Here is a 17,302-nt window from a genome sequence, read left to right on the forward strand (position 1 = left end):
TTCTTTAAAAAGCGTGTTGGATATTTTTTACCCCTCGAAATATATCACAGAACTTTGCTAAATTTGTTCTGCTTATTGCTCCCAGGATCTACATCCAATTTTTTGTATCTCTCTCTCTCTCTCTCTCTCTCTCTCTCTCTCTCTCTCTCTCTCTCTCTCTCTCTCTCTCTCTCTCTCTCTCTCTCTCTCTCTCTCTCTCTCTCTCTCTCTCTCTCTCTCTCTCTCTCTCTCTCTCTCTCTCTCTCTCTCTCTCTTTAAATACCTGAGCTCAAACAGATATTAACTCAACTCGACTCAACTTCCCTCTTTAAAGGGTATGCGAGCTACAATAACATTGCGATTTATTTTTATAATCGTAATTTAATGTCGTTCTGTGTATTTATGCGTGTTATTTTAATTGTTGTTGATATAAAAATGTGCGACTGCTTAATTAAAATCAGCTGAAAATCAATTGGATGCCCCCCAGGCGAAGTGTGGGTTAATGCTTTGACAAAGAAAGAACAAAAAAAAAAAAACTCTGCTTTACAAATTGGAGGGCAGTCGAAGCTTTAACATGAAACAGGCTATTATTAAATAGAGCACGTAGTCAATTGAAATACCCTGCAAAAGGGAAAAATGGTTTTATTTATGTGAATGTAACAGGCAGTGGTAGAGGCATATTCGAAGTAGAAATATGCTTGACCTGTACGAAGAGCTGAGTAATTATATCTATGTCCGACAGTCCGTCTGTATAAACTCCTCCCATTTTCATAATAAAGATAAAAAGTAATTTTTTATACAAAACTCAATATAGAGTATAGTATACTAAGTATATCATATTAAATAAATCTCTCTTTTCGGATACTCCGCCCTTTAGTTCTATTCCTTCAAATTCGCCAATATCTCGTTTTCAAGGGTAGAGCCTTGCGCTTGAGTACATACACACTTTTGTATGCCATATTGAAGCCTTGAAAATTGCATAAAGATCGGACTATACAGACCGAAGTTCATTAAGAAGGCATATCTTATACACGTTAAGGGCAAAAGGGAAAACAACCTACAAAATAAGATGCTAGAATTTATGCAACAGTAGCTTAGTGCTGGAATCAGAGTATCTCCTAGTCAAGCATATTACGAATTGCATAAAGATCGGACTATAAAGACCGAAGCAAATCTCATATACAATAAGAGCGAAAGGAAAGAAGAAGCCGGAATCTATGCAAAGGTAACTTTTTGCTGGATTGAGAGTATCTCCCAGTCGGTCACGCCCAATCCTTTGCACTCCTGCTTGCTTTAAATACTTTCATGGAGATTGTTGTTAAATTTGTGGCTCGTTTAATTAAATATGAATTATTTAATTAGCATAAGAATGAAAGTTTGGCACAATAAGCGAGCGCTATTGTTCGTTGCGTAAATTATATCGATTCATTTAACGGTACTTTGTTGCGATTTTTACAATTAAAGTTTAATTTTGCGATTATTATGAATGTGAATATCTTAAAGTGCACTTTAAGCGGCTTGGCCCTGTTCAATGCGCCGTGTTGCACTTAATTTAACTTTGGCCAATTCTTTTGGCCTGGCTTTCATGGTTTAGACAGTTGCTTTTTAACATTCTCAGAATGCGTTCGCCCGCAAGCAATGCCAACCCACCCACCTGCAATTCTCTGTATCTGTATGTGTGTGTGTGTGTGCGTGTGTGCAATTGTCTAAAATGTTATTTAATAGAAAAAGCGCGCAGCCACAGCACAAAAGTTGATGTCGCACAGTGGTTGACAAAGTGTAAAGAACTTAAAAAACTTTCACATGAGAGACTGTGCTTCTTCTTAGCTAGGCCCCACTCTATATCTGACAAATACATCATGATGAACTTCGTTGTTTATAGTTCGATCAAAATGAAATTTTCAGGCCTGAAATATGGCATATAAGGGTTAATATATACCAAAGTGCAAGGCCGTGCCTTTGAAAATATTCTGCTTTCCTATTTGTAAAGTACTTGGAAGAGGTATTCAAAATGTGCATTCCATAGAACGTCCCAAGTACCAAGTTGAGTGTATCTAGCTCCAACAATTTTCAAGTAATGTTTAAAAGCATTGTTAAAATTGATTTTTATCGATATTATTCATGGTTGAAGAAATCTGAAAACTAATGTATTCCATTTACGAAAGACGACATCAACAACAGTAGCGACTCCTCATAAATTTCGAGACAATCCTACTTTTCTTTCGTATCCACCTTTAACTATTGCATGACGCATTTTGACTTAGAAGCGCTTGTTAATGAGAATCAAGAACTGAAATCAACTGTAAATATAGATATTACTACACCTATTCCGCCTATCAGTCTACCGATTCTTCCAAATCTCTGAAAACAACTCCGAGCCCAACTACCACAAGTACAAAAGCCGCGACGGGGACCCACGGAACTGCCTTTAAAAGTTTGAACCAGAATATATTGTTATACTGCCACCGAAATGCCCAACCACTGACCAATTGACAACTGAGGCACCCATTACAACAACAACTAGGAATTCGACTAGGAATACTACTACTGCAAAACCAACAACTATGACACCAAGGCCTTCAACATCTACAGCAACAACGGCTAGACCAACAACTGCAACTCCCAAGTCAACAACAACTCACAATCCCACAACAACTGCAAAACCAACAACTACAACTTGAGAGCCTACATTATCTACAGCAACAACTGCAAAGCCAACAACTAAGACTCCAACAACAGCTAGCACTCCCACAACTCCGAAACTAATCCCTGCAACTCCTAAGCAAACAACCACTAGCGCAACGACAAGAACTCCGAAACAGACTACTTACATTCGTCAACCTACAACAACAAGGACGATAAGATAAGTCTGTCGGTCTCTGTCTGCAGTCTGTCTGTTTGTCGGACTGTCTTCCAGTCTGTCCGTATTCTATCTTCCTGTCTGTCTGCCTGTCTGTCTGTCTGCCTATCTGTCTGTCTGTTTTTCAGTCGGTTTTCCTGTCTTTAGAAGTCTTTAGCTTTGCATCCTCCGAGATTGACGCATTCACCCGGACGAACAGACCCACATGACTAGATTCCTTCAGCCCATCGCTCTGATCAAGAATATATATTGAATGGCCTGGGAGTTAGTTCCTTCTGCCAGTTAGATGCATTTGTACAGAAGGAATATTCCTGTTCTCTTCTTCTTTATCTGATATCTGCATCTGCATTGACAACTCGATCTCTAGACAACATTTTTATTCCTTTCTACCATACTTGCGAACCACTGTGCGCGGCACACTTTCCAAGCCCATGCGCCCGCACAGAGCAAAGTGAATTGAACTGCATTTGTGGGAGCTTATTGCAATTGCCTTTTGTTGCAAAAGACATTTGCAAAATTAATATGCGTTGAGGCCAAACTAAATAATAGGTAGACAAAAGCCGAACAAAGGCCAAAGAAAAAGTGCCCGAAAGCAGCAAAGGTCTTGGCTAAGCCGAAAATAATGCGATATCATTTCGTTTGTGGATGCAACTTTAACCCTTAATAGAGCCCTTGCACCTGGCCATATCATGCCGGGTTTTTGGGATAGAAATATACCCATGATTTATATCGAGACAATGGCACGAACCGAGCAACACGCGGCAAATGCCTTCAAAATGGGAAACTTGCAACTTTGCAACCGACTTTTCGGCACGAACGCAAAACAACTTTTGCTTCCCCCCACCCCCATCTCCTCCTCTCTTCCTCTCTCTCTCTCAGTAAATTGTAAAAGCAAAATATTGAACTTATTGGCTTTTAGTATGTAGCTCGTAGCGGCAAAAGTGTCTATCGAAAGTTTGTTTTTTCCGCTGGGTCTGGGGCGGCATGTTACTTTTGAGCTTACTTAGCATGTACTTTTTCACAGAGTTCAACTTAAGCTGCAGCCAAATTGAATTTTTCCAAGCTGCTCGCTAGCTCGAATCTCGCATTGCAAATCTTCAGTCTTGAGTTCTCGGCAAGTCTCGGCATTCAAATCTGGCGAGCCCCCCGTCATGACATTTGCTATGTTTTTATCGACAGATCAGCATTTATATGATAGACTCACAGTTATCCTCTAATGTGGCAAGAAATTGAACTACACTTAAGTAAAATTATTTCCCAAAAGTAAAAACTCCCTAAAAATGTGTTCTTGTTTAAAAAGAATGTCTCTTATTTAGAAAAAATTCCCCGAAAATATATTTTAATATATCACAAATTACCCGAAAATATATTCTAAATTTTCAATAATTTTAATTTCACAAATTACCCGAAAATATATTCTAAAATTTTCAAAAAATTTCATTTTACAAATTTCTTAAAACTTTTCCTGAGTGTAGCATATGCTGACCTTTGCATGATTTTAATCATTTAAATTTGAATTACTTTATTTTTTATTATTTTGCTGCTTCAAGTTGCAAGCTCTGGCTCTGACTACCCATTTGGCTGTTGGTTGCTTGCAGGGTATCGCAATGGCAAAACTTTCGCTGGGGCAAAGTGCGTGAGCCATTGTCTCGACAGCATTGTGCAACTGCAGCTCGAACGACCACCCCCCCCCCCTCCTCTCTCCCCTCCACAGCCTGTCCGCCCAACCGTTTCCGCCTGACTTGCGGCGTTCTTCCTGCCTGATTGCAAGGCAGCCGAAATTGAAGCGCAACCCAAAAGTTTCTTTTTTCGCAACACAAGAGTCCGCCCACCCCAAATCAAAAAGTTTCGCTTACAGCCTTTAGCTGTCTGGGGGAGGGTTCAAGGGGGGGGTTTAGTTTTTGGGCTTTTGTTTAAGCTGGCAGCACAAAAAAGTGCAAGTGCCACAAGTGAAGCCTGGTGTGCGGGTGCGCATCCAGCTGCTGCTGCCTCCTGGAGGCGCCTGCTCCTCTGGCATGCATGCCTAGTTTCTTTTGATGCCAGAATGTTTTGCGGCTCTCTGCTTCTTTGCATTTTCTTGCATTTCTTGCTGCTTGCGCTGCTTCTTCTATTCATTTGGCCTGGCCGCAAACGCAGCACGCACTTAACTTTGCCAGCTGCCGCAATGCTGCGGTGAAACTCATTACGAGCTTAGAATGCAAAAACAAAACCTCAAGTCGACACACACACACGCAGCACATAAACAACTAAAAAATAACAAAGCAACTTTATGTGCGTGTGTTTGTTCTTTTTCAACTTTTCTATAAATCGAATGAAGGCAAAAAGTCCAGCTAATGACGTGTAAATTAAAACAACAGCCCCTAGTTTAATAAACACACACAGACACACGCACACACACACGCAATCACACACACACAAAATAAACACAGGCTGACAACGCGGCGTATGCGCAATCTGGCCACAAGTCAACAAATGTCGTTTGTCGAGAATCGAGGGAAAGCTATTTGATATCGACAGCTTCTAATTGCTGGGCAAATAGATTGGAAAAATGCTGCAAATTTTTCTTTACCCTGTAGCCACTGCAAGTGGGTATATCTAGTAGAGGGCAGCACTTGAATACACTTAGCAGGTGCTTAAAAGAGCTGTAGAAAAAGTATTTACTTAAAGTAGATATAAAAGGGACAAGTTATATGGCTGCAGTCGGGCATAAACGACTAGCAGATACCCTAAGCACAGCGATAAGTTGCCGTGGCAAACATTCTGGCATTCTTCTACACATTCTGGCATTCTTCTCCAACTCTTACAAGCTTCGAGAGCAAGAAATTGAAGAAAAAAACACAAATAGTTGATCGATTTCAAGGAGGAGGATATCGAGCTATCGATAAGTTGCGAGAGACTCAATCATTTTCTGCACTTGAAGAAAATAGTCTCTGAGAATAACATGTGAGACATTCGAACCCAGCCATGTTCGTTGACATAATATATTCTCCCTATGAGGTCGGAGATAAAGGAGATGCTCTTAAAGTCTCTGGGATAGGACCTACAAACATGGCTGGATTCTCGTGCTGATCTATAATGTATACACCCTTTGCGATCGGAGATACAGGAGATGTTCTTATAGTCTCTGAGATCGACTGGGTTTAGTATAGGACATACAAACCTGGGTCAATCCAGCTCCCTGATCAATAATATATATACACTCTAGGCGTTCTCAGATATAGGAGATGTTCTTGAAGTCTCAGAGATCGATGGGCCCAAACATATGACACACAAACCTGGCAGGATAGACTCAGCTCTTTCCTCTTCTCTCCTAATCAATAATATATGCACTCAATGGGCTCGTAACTGCCTTCTCCTGCCTGTTACATACTTCTACACAATACCATGCTAGCGCTTTGAACCATTTCGGGTTGAGGGTATTGTATAAGATTGAACCAAAAGTTAATTTAAGTTCATTTTTGCCTCAGCTGCAATTTCCAATTAGGGCCTTGTTAAAATTTTGCGTTTAACTCAAGCAGTCTGTCTGGAAAAGGGGGTTTGGGCTCGGGAGGGGGGGCGATTGCTCTGCAAATAATACGTATGCCTTGGCCCGGCAATAACAATGCCAGCCAGTTGAATAGAAGCACGAGCATATTGTGCAGCATGTTAATTAAAAACTATGCATGAGGCAATGCCAACTGGCTGTTAACTGTAAACGTTGCATGCAACAGCCATGGCAACGCGCAACAAAACTAATTAAAGAATGTGCAACACACGCGCAATATAAAAGCGAATGTTTTCCGTTTTTTGTTTTTCTCGTATTTTATTATATATATACAAAAAAGGAGCACAAAAGCATGAAGAATATTTAAAAGAAAGTCTGAGTTTTTCATAAAATGCAATGGCAAACATCTCCGCACTTTGACAGCAGCAGAAACATGAAAATCAAAGGCAACAGCAGCAGCTGCTGCAACAACTGCCGCAGCAGCAGCAGCAGAGACAACCGCTACAAAGAGCGGCAACACTTCAACAGCCGAGCACAAAGCGACGCAAAGGGACGTCGTCTGGGGCGCCAACTGTGCGACGACAAGTATCATGGGGTCCGCCAATCGTAGCGGAAACGGATGTCGATTTGGCCGCTGCCACAAGCGGGGGCAGCAACAGCAGCAGCAGCAGCAGCCAGGGGGCCGCCAAGGAGGCCGCCCGCAAGACGGCCAAACAGAATGGCTACCATGGCGTCAATAGACGAGCGACAACAACGCGCAATTGACAACAGCAGCAGCAGCAGCAGGAAGAAGCGAAACGAGAAGCAAAGTGAAAAAGATGCAAAAACAAAGAGATATATATATATATAAAAGCATAAATATTTAGGCAACACAACAAGTCGAAAACAAAGCAAACACAAATAGGAACAAGCGCAATTTATGTGGATTAAAGACGCAGCTCAAGAGTCAAGAAAAAACAAAAAAACAAATGCACATTAAATATAAAATACAACGGATACTTATGTATATTTAAAGCAAATATTTACTCCACAAGAGGAAGAAGCTTTCCGAGAAACCATCAAAATTTCACTAAAGAGATATTTTTGGGAAAAATACTCTAGATTTTTAGCTAAGCTTTAATAATTGCAGATATTCTGGGACATGAATTCTATTCTTTATAGATATTTTATATAATATCCCTTATAAATATATTTCATATATTTTATTTAAGTATCTAGCAATAGCTTTGTTTAGCTAAAGTATTCTATATATTTAATTGCAAATTTAGATTTCTTAAAGAAAGCGAAGTTTGAAGAGAGTTCGTTAAACTAGCTAAGCCTAATTCGCCAAGGGCTAAGATGTTTAGCTATAGAGTAAAAACAAAAGACAAAGAAGTTTTTCAACTAAATTTTAATATTGAGTTAAATTTCTCAAATGAATTAGAAAAAATATAGTTAATGTTTGCATTGAACTTTAACTAAAAATATGTTTTTTTTTTAGTTTAAGGTTTAAGGAAAATATTAAAATTTTCACAGGGAAAGCAGGCTTATTAATTTGTGGTCCGAAACGGCCAAATTCGGCTAAAGATAGCTTTATAATTGAGAGACTAGTTGACAAGGGAACACACAGACAGACAGACGGACTTGGCTATATCGACTGGACTGATCCGGAATATATACACTTTATTGGATCTGAGTTGTCTGCGTTACATATTCAATGACAAAGTTATAATATCCTCTACAATGGAAAACAAAGATTCTATCCTCATATCGATTTTATAGATTAAGGCAAAATTTCAAAGAGAGCCAAATCTCGTTTTCCAGTTTTTTTTTTATATTAAATGAAATATATTTCCAGAATATTTTATATTAAATGGAATATACTATCAGAAATATCAAGGCTTACGACGCATAGTTAAAGATAAAGGAGGAATTTTTCTAAAAAATTCTTGTATTAAAAGCTAACAATTGGAGCTGACGTAAATTTAAGATAGTAAAAAATCGAATATATATTTTATATGCCCATTTAATATATATTTTTACACCGATTCAAAAGTAGCTGTAATTGTAAATGAGTTCTAATAATTGTTTATCAATTTAATATTTTAATTTAAGAGCCTAGAAGCATTATTAAATATTACACCTAAGCAATTGCTCGACTTCTATATAAGATTATATTACTATTAAATCGAATTCAGCGCGTGAACTGTGTCCACATCCCACACACATATATATACATATATAATACTCCTGTAGAGCTTCGTTTGTACCCATTTTCCATTTCCCATTTCCATGTGTATTAAGCTTAAGAAAACTCACTTCCTGTTCTCGCTGCGTGTGTGATATACGAAGGTAATAAAAGTTTGTTCTCTGCGCACAACTTACGATAGAAACGTTAAAAACGTTAAAAACGTTAAAAACGAAAAACTCGCAACTTGAAATTGTTTCTTATTAAACAGCAAAAGAATTATGCGCAAGTATGCTGGCAAATAAATTAATTTTCATTTATTTAAATGATTTTATTAAAAAAGTTTTCATCGAAAATGTTGACGACATCATCCACAATAATAATAAAAAGTGAGGACAGGCTAGTCGACTACGAGATACCCTGTACACAGCGGCAAGCTGTGGTGAGACAGAAGAGGAAACACACAGAGACCTGCTTGTTGTGCTTCTTCTTCTCCTTAGCCTTATACTCTCGCAAATATGTTCTTAAATAACTCAGGTCTTTATAGTCTGATCTTTATGAAATTGTCGGGGCTTAAATATGGCATTCAAATTTGTGTAAATACCAAAGCTTAAGACTACCATTAAATGCATTTCTTTAACAATTTTGATGGGAACGGTTAAAAAGTATCTGAATAGTAAAAATATTCTAGCTATTTTCTTACCATACGAGTGTCTGGAAACTATATTTGTTGTCTCAAGCTCTTAGAAACTCTGAGATATGCTCAAAAGCAGGACTTTGAAATTGATTTTTATCGATTTTATAGAAATAGGGATAGTAATATACATATATAATATAAGACAATATGGATTTGTAATTTGAAACAAGAGGAGATACACTTAAAATATTAAGTCTCTAGATCTTATAGTTTCTAACAAACATACGAACTAAGGGACAGGCACACGGAAAGATCACCTCGACAACATATATATTCTGTAGATAGATATACTTTATGGGCTCCTAGATGCCTTCCCCTGCCTGTTACATACATTTACACAAAACGTGTATACCCATTTCCTATGGTCATAGGGTATAGTAACAACAACAAAGAGGATGACGGTGAGAGCAGGGAAATATTTTCACACACATAATGGCACTTCAATATGTAATGCAGTCGGTATGGGGGTTGTGTGTGTGGATGGGGGGGGTGTATATACTTGGGTGTATATTGTGTGTGTTTGTGTGTGTGTGGTGTGTGTTTGGGTGTATGTTGTGTGTGTGTGGGGAATCAACCAACAGCTTGTTAGTGGCTTTGTTGGTCAGTACTTTCAACTAATGTGTTTTGTGCGACCATACAAAATCTCAAGCAACCACTTACACACACACAAACACACACACACAGTAGCTCACGTTTCTCCCTCACAGAGACACATACACACACCCAGACACGATTTGATGTACTTAACTTTTGTCGTTTTGGCCATGTTGTTGCTGTTATAGTTGGCAGCTGCTGCTGCTGCCAACAAACCGCAGACTATATGTGTGTGTGTGTGTGTGTGTCAGTGTGTGTGTGAGAGAGAGCGCCTTATGCTTCATCTCGTCCAGCTTTAGCTGCCTGCATAAAATAACCGCATAAAATGTCGTTAAGCATAACGAAATTGAGTCTGCTCATAAATTCAGATTATAAGATTAAAATGTTGTGATTTTCGCACATTGCGCACGAACCGAAGCCCCTGACGATCCGATAGAAGAAAACCCCTTTACATAATGAAATATAACAAGAAAGAACAGTTTTTTGTTTAGTTGCCGATGTATTAAATACTCTTACAGACATATTGTTAGCTGAGTGAGAGTCCCCTTAAGAATTACATTAAATAAGTGTGTTTTAGGGAATTACTTCTTCAACTTATTTTAGCTAGGGTAACTATCTTTCCATCAATTCGAATCATAGACATATATATAAGGATTATAATGATATCTAAAGATATTCCTTTGTGAATTACAAAATTTGATGTAAACAACAACATTTTAATTTGATGCTGGAGTTGAATCAGCCAAACTTCTTAGCCAAGCATAGATATCTTGATATCTAAAACATTTTAATTTGATGCTGGAGTTGAGCCAGCATCCTGCCGCTTGCTGGACCAACGCTCGAACATCTAAGCCAAGCATAGACATATTGATAACCATAAGTTTATTCAGCAAAAACTAAATTGACCACCGATGCAGTTGAAACGGACTTAAGTATTACCTCCGACAAATAGTCTGATAAATGTCACAAATTCTTGCAGCTAGTCTTAAAGCTAAGTGAGCCTCAATAGTCGACAATAGTCTACTCAGCTGATCAAAAATATAGATACTTGCTCTTCAAAGTGCATCTGAGCTATATCTCCCAATAACACGTCACATTTCCTGCTTAATATATATAAATACCCATTTGGAAGTGTATCAAAATGTGCAGCACGTCGCAGCCGAAGGAGTTGCCTTTTGCCTTGTTTTCCTTTTTGGGGCAGCTTTCCCTCAGGACGCAGGCTTATTGAAAAATGCGACGATACAAGCTCTGGAAATGGCCAATTTAATGAGTTTACGACTTTTATCAGCTGCGTGCTTTAAGTTGAAAGCCAAGCGAAAAGCGATGAAAACTGTGAAATAACTTGAGAGCAGACGCAGACGGAAAAACTGTGAAGCTAATGACGAGTAGTTGCTCTGCTTTATATTTTAATTTGAGAATCTTCACATAAGAGACATTCTTTATAGGGTATTCAGATTGTGGAATATACGCTTGTGTGATTTAAACATCAGCCCGATTAACCCTGATAATTTCCAGATATTGGAAGAACTCTGAAGCGAGACATTTTTTAAAGAATATTCAGATGGAAATCTTTTTGCTTATGTGATTTAAGCATCCGCCCGATTCGCTTAAGCATTTTTTTATATTGGAAGGACTCTTAAGCGAAAGACAATGACAACAAGTTACTCTACTTTAAGAGAAATTTAAGCCGATAAGCTCGATGAGAATTTTCGGATATTGGAAGAACTCTGAAGCGAAAGCCAACGACAAGAAGTCACTCTACTCAAGGAGACATTTTTATACAGTTTTCTTTTGGCTTATTCAATTTTAACATCCGCCCGATTAGATATAATTTTCGGATACTGTAATCAGCTTTGAAACAAATCTTAGTCATTTGTCATTTTATAGGAAATCATTTCCTTTTTGGGAGCTGGGTATTTAAACTTAGGATTAGCTGAGCTAAGCTTCATTTTGTTTATCTCGCATAGTTTTTTTGTGGCACAGATTCTACCTGCGTCATAGACAGAGAAAACATAGAGCAACACCTAATATACTCCCAGCAGAGTATACACATTGAGGGGCGGGGGTTTTTCCCTCCCTCTCCCCCTCCCCCTCCCTCCCTCACACCTTCTTGTTATCAACGAAATAGTTTCGTTAATTACACACGTTCAGCGAACTTGAAATTCATTAAAGCGATTAAAGCCAAATATTTGGCTACGAATTTGGGTCAGCTGGCAATTTGACGGAGCTGACAACCCTGGCCGCAACTCTGGTCATGTGAATTTCCCAAAAACTAAAAAGCCATCAGCTGTCGGTTCATTATGATGCTAATTGCGAGCTGGCCGAGCAAAGAGAACGAGCGAAAAAAATCAAGAGGAAAACAAACAGAGCAGAGGATTAGCTAACAAGGCGCAAATGATATGCAACGTGCCGCATGTAGCATGCAACATGGTGTACAGAGCACATGCCGGACCCGGCTACCGACTGTCACTTGACCCATAAACAGTTCGTTTCACCTAATCCGATTATGCATGCATCGGGATTAGCGTGTGAAAACAAGAGTCCTGCGGGTAGCTGCCACCTCCTTGTTGTGCCACCCGTTGTCGACTTTACGACACTTTTTAGGTAATGAATGGGATTATAGTTTTTTTTTTTTTAATCCACTCGCCGCGCTGCGGCTATAAAAAATGCAACGATTGAGCATTGGCTCGTAAAAAAAGAGCGCGTCAGGCGCCTGCCTGTGCCGCAGGTTGACCTGAGCTCATGAATGGCCGCGCGCGCAGGTCAGAACTTCGCAATTTCGGCATAAAAGCGAGCCGCCGCCGAGCAGACGAGAGCAAACGCAATTCAGCATTCCAGCAGCCAAGATGTGCAATCCACAGCAACTCGAACAACAGCAGCAGCAGCAACAAGAAAATGTGGCTGCAACCAATTCGACCACGCCCACAGCCGCCTATGCGCTGTACTTGCACCGCGAGGAGCTGCGACGCCGCAAGGCGCACTCGGCACGCGCCTCCGCCACAAAGATACAGCTGACCAGCGAGCTGATCGCGCGGACGAAGCAGAACATTCGAGTCTGCAGCTTCGAGGATCTGGAGATACTCGCCAGGGAGACGATCTTTAAGAAGAGCCTGCAACGCCATCTGCACTATCGACGCATGCAGCTGCAGGCCTGGCTGCTGGCCAGGAAGCAGGGCAAGATCCTTAAACAGGAATCGAAGAGAAATAACTGAGCTGCAGATTTGTAGCTCAGGACTAAAAACAGCCAAAGTGATAAAAGTGCCAGATGAAACGAATTTCTACTCTAAATATAATTGTATAAAAAACTAATAATTAGATTATAATAAAACTTAAGATTTAAATTAATATTTCCCTAGCTGCCAGAGAGGAAAAACATGGCGATAGATATATTTATATATTCGGGAAAGGGAAAAGGAAAAATGAAATCCTAATTTCTACACTTGAAATAAATCTATAACTGAAATAAATTTTCAGAAAATAATTTAAATTAAGATTGAGGACGAACTTAAATTCTTCAACGAGTCTCAACGTGGAGCATCAGCTAGTAGGAACGACACGAGCTTCTTCTTTCCTTAGCCAGACATAAGAAGCCATGTTTTCTTGATATTCCAATATACAACTTCCCCACTCGCATAACTCGGTCAAAACTCAACCGATTTTTACGAGGTTTAGCTTTTTCTTCACGATTTTCCCTCTTTATTAATCTTGCATTCAAATCTGACAACAAAATTTTTGGTCGAAATTCTTGTCAAAATCTTACCCCAAGATTCGTATATAGACATGGGTCCAAATTTCCCAATCGCATAACTCGGTCAAATCTCATCCGATTTTTACGAGGCTTAGCTTTTTCTTCATGATTTTCCCTCTTTATTAATCTTGCATTCAAATCTGACAACAAAATTTTTGGTCGAAATTCTTGTCAAAATCTTACCCCAAGATTCGTATATAGGCATGGGTTCAAATTTCCCATTCGCATAACTCGGTCAAATCTCATCCGATTTTCATGAGGCTTGGCTTTTTATTCATGGTTTTCCCTCTTAAATAATCTGGCATTTAAATCTGACAAGAAAATTTTTGGTCGAAATTCATGTCAAGATCTTACTCCAAGATTCGTATATAGACATGGGTCCAAAATTTCCCATTCGATTTTCATAAGGTTTGGCTTTTTGTTCATAATTTTCCCTCTAGACTAATCTCCAAATATTTGTAGTTTAACAGAGTCACGACAGGTTCCCTTAAAGTTATATACGATATTAGAAGATAATATGAGCATTAAGGAGTCGTCCGCTTCAGCCTGTTTCAAACTAACCCATATTTATATATATTTTATACAAATAGCTTTAAAAGTTAGGCATTTCTTACTTATTAAATCAGCTTGTGCAGCTTAGTTGATAGTCCGATAAAATCCGTGAGACAGCTAAAAGTTTAAATACCCATCTCTAATTATTCAGCTACACATTTGTTATCTGCTTGACACACACACTCGCACACACACACATGCACACTGTCACACGCTGAGTGCAAAGTGCAAAGTGCAATTATGCCCTAAGCATACAATTTCCCATTTAAATATTAGAAAATTTGCACTGCGCTGACAATGAATTCCACAATGTCTGCCAGAGTCAGGCCAAAAAATAGAAGCAAAAGCAAAAGAGTTGATGGTGATGGGGAAAGGGTGTAGGGGGGGTGCGGAACTGGCGACGACCTGTGCTCGGTTTTTCGTAATGGTGTAAAAACAAATTTACACATGATTACATGATTCAGCCGAGTTACAACTGGCAGCGTTTAATAAAACTCAAACAAAATGAAGCGTTGCATAAATTTGAACAGGCGCAGCTACAACAACAACAACAACAACAGCAACAACAATTGCAACAACTGCAACAAAAAACGAGAAGTGGAAGCAGAAGATGTGCGCACCAACATCGTCGCAGTGTGAAGCTTTCTTCTTTTTTATTTTTGCCTTTTAGACTACATAAATTTTAATTAAATGTCACTCATACGCCATGTATGCCAAGTACAATATGTGTGTGCAACCAGACATTTGCTCGAGTGTGCGTGTGCAATTGAGTGTGTGTGTACGTGCGACAAATGGATGCAGACACACACACACACACACCCTCGCACACATGCAAGTGGCACGAATTACAGTTTATTGAACAGAAAAGGGAAAACACAGTCAGGGCAAAACACAAGAGGGAAAGAGAAAGGGGAGAGAGAGAGAGGGGGGAGAGAGAGAAAGAGAGATAGAGGGGAGGGAGAAAGAGTTCCCTGTAAAGCAAACAGCATCAAGTTGTTTCCACTGCTCGGCAGCAAGGTGCGAAGCCTCACAGCACTCCGGTTTATCTATTTATTTCAATGCAATAATATTTTATGTCTCTATATATCTTATTTAGAAAGCAAAAGAAGCAATAGAAAGCAAGCAAAAATCAAGCAATGAGCTCTCACAAAGTTCCTTAAAAAAGTCGATTTAAAGCTGATCGATTGGGAGACAAAACGTTGCATACAATCTTTTTGTCGCTCTATTTGCCAGCCTAATTGAAAACCCCACATCAATCAGTCAATCAATCATTTAGTAAGTCATACGAGGCAATGACTGCATTAGTTTGAATCAGTCAGTTAATCAATCGTTCAGTCATTTATCAATCATCAATCATTAATCAGTCAGTGAGCCAGCCTAAATTAGAGTTAGAAAATGTGTCTTAAAATTCAGCCTTTTAACTATAATGGGTTTTGCCACATCATCAATCATACAGTCAATCAATCACTCAGTGGCTCAATCAGTCAGCAGGTCAACACCAAATCCCAATTAAAGGCACCCTAGGATTAACGGGTTTCGGCTGTGCGGCCATCATCAATCAAGCAGTCAATCAATCACTTAGTCAGACAATCAATCAGTAGGTCAGCATTACCCAATATTAGTGTTGAATATGGTGTCAAATATTCGGCACTCTAGCTATAACGGGTTTTCGCAGTGTATAATTATCAGTCAGTCAATGAATCAATCAAGCACTCAATCACTCAGTAGGTCAGCACAAATTCCCAATATAAGTGTTGGAAAAGGTGTAAGTTCAGTAACACTATCCGTAACAGGTCTTATCTGTGCATTACTCTTCAATCAGTCGGTCAATCAATCACGCAGTCACTTAATCTGTTAGTAGGTCAGCACTAAATCCCAATACAAGTGTTGATAAACGCATAAAATACTCGTTACCCCATCTTAAACCATCAATCAGTCAGTCAATCAATCAAGTATGCGTATTCCACATGCGAATTCTAATGCGCTTTGCTGCGACCCGATGGAAACAGTGTAAAAATGTGTCAGCACAAACGAAGATTCCTGGCCACAGCCAATTGCTTTGGCTGCATTTTGGTTAGCACAAATTTGGTCAGCTATAAAATCTCAAGTTTTTTCGTCCAACATTGTTTTTTGTGCCCCATTTGATGTTTTTTCTCGTTCTTTTTCTTGTTTTTTTCTTCTGTTTTTGGCTGTGGTCTTGTGCATTTTAATAAAAGTTTTAGAGCATGCATTATTCATGTTTTACAACAATTGCAATTGCCAGACGGCCCGAACAAGGCGCAGGACTTAATGAAAAGCCATCAAGAACAGCCAGAGCGTGCCTCTCGCTCTTCCTCTATCGCCCCCCTCTCTCTCTCTCTCTTTCTCTTTCCCTCGTTCTCTCTCTGTTTCTCACACTTGAAACTTTTTCAATAATTTCGAACATATGCGTCGAGTTCTTGACAAATTAACTCAAGTACGCAATGAAGTGTTTACTGTGGATAAGCAAAAGTTTTACTTTCTTGAAGCCAGTGCTGCCCATTTAGCCATTTACAAGCTAAATCTGGCTATAAGCGCTGCTATTTATTGTGTGTTATTCTTACTATTTGGAGTAATATTTCCCAGGCACAATGGGAACTATTTGAACCCCCTTCTCAAACACAAGTTTATAGCCAATTCAGCTGTTTTTAGCTAACTTTAACTTTAGATTTAGCTACACTTTTAAACTCAGTCTTAGCGTCAGTTGGCAGCACTCTTTAAGGCAGCTGCCACGCCCACAGCGGCAGCATACTTGGCTACGCTGCCTTCAAGCAATTTGTTATTAATTTCCGCGTTGAAAAAAGTTGAAATAAAAAGCTGAAACTTTTTCTTTCAATTCAGTGCCCCCCCCCTCTCTCCTCTCCCACTTTCCCTGCCTCTCTCGCTCTTCATTTAATGCGAAAAGTTATTGTCGCTGTCGCTGTCGTTGTTGTTGCCATATTAAAACATGGCCCATAATGGTTAACAAAGCATTTGCTTCTTGTTGACCAGCGCCATCGACCCAAAACGGGCAACAAACTTGTGCGTACAATGTAAAACATGTGTAATAAATACATTCAAGTGCCAACTGAGTGTGTGTGTGTGCGTGTGAGTGTGTGTGGGTGTGCGTGTGTTGTCAGGTGGGCAATAAATTGCAATATGCGGCTCAGAGTCAGGCAACAACAATGGCAGCCAAGCAAATGATGACTGGCACAAAGTATTTG

General features: G+C 39.4%; 2 protein-coding genes across 5 annotated transcripts in view; both read left to right on the forward strand.

Annotated features, from left to right (window-relative positions):
* axo (axotactin) overlaps nt 1-17,302 on the forward strand; it is a 74,425-nt gene that overhangs the window by 52,987 nt on the left and 4,136 nt on the right. Inside the window, exon 20 of one of the 4 annotated variants that reach the window (XM_064683196.1) lies at nt 6,747-7,456. The exons of 2 other annotated variants lie outside the window; for them this stretch is intronic. In XM_064683196.1, coding sequence (XP_064539266.1) covers nt 6,747-7,088 — 342 coding nt within the window. In that variant the 3' untranslated portion in view covers nt 7,089-7,456. Of the gene's footprint in view, nt 1-6,746; nt 7,457-17,302 lie in introns of those variants that run through there. One more of the 4 variants, XM_064683197.1, reaches the window with a different exon arrangement.
* On the forward strand, nt 12,591-13,005 carry LOC135429037 (uncharacterized). Its single transcript, XM_064683200.1, has one exon. The coding sequence runs from the start codon at nt 12,628-12,630 to the stop codon at nt 12,991-12,993; it is 366 nt and encodes a 121-aa protein (XP_064539270.1). The 5' UTR covers nt 12,591-12,627; the 3' UTR covers nt 12,994-13,005.

Source organism: Drosophila montana, unplaced genomic scaffold (assembly GCF_035044405.1).
Source record: "Drosophila montana isolate Dmon_TW-CO22-7 unplaced genomic scaffold, ASM3504440v1 contig_2583_1, whole genome shotgun sequence".
NCBI classification, from domain to species: domain Eukaryota; kingdom Metazoa; phylum Arthropoda; class Insecta; order Diptera; family Drosophilidae; genus Drosophila; species Drosophila montana.

Bases quoted from the DNA above. Each gene is read 5' to 3' on its own strand.
- LOC135429037 (XM_064683200.1), top strand. From the start codon at position 12,628: ATGTGCAATCCACAGCAACTCGAACAACAGCAGCAGCAGCAACAAGAA.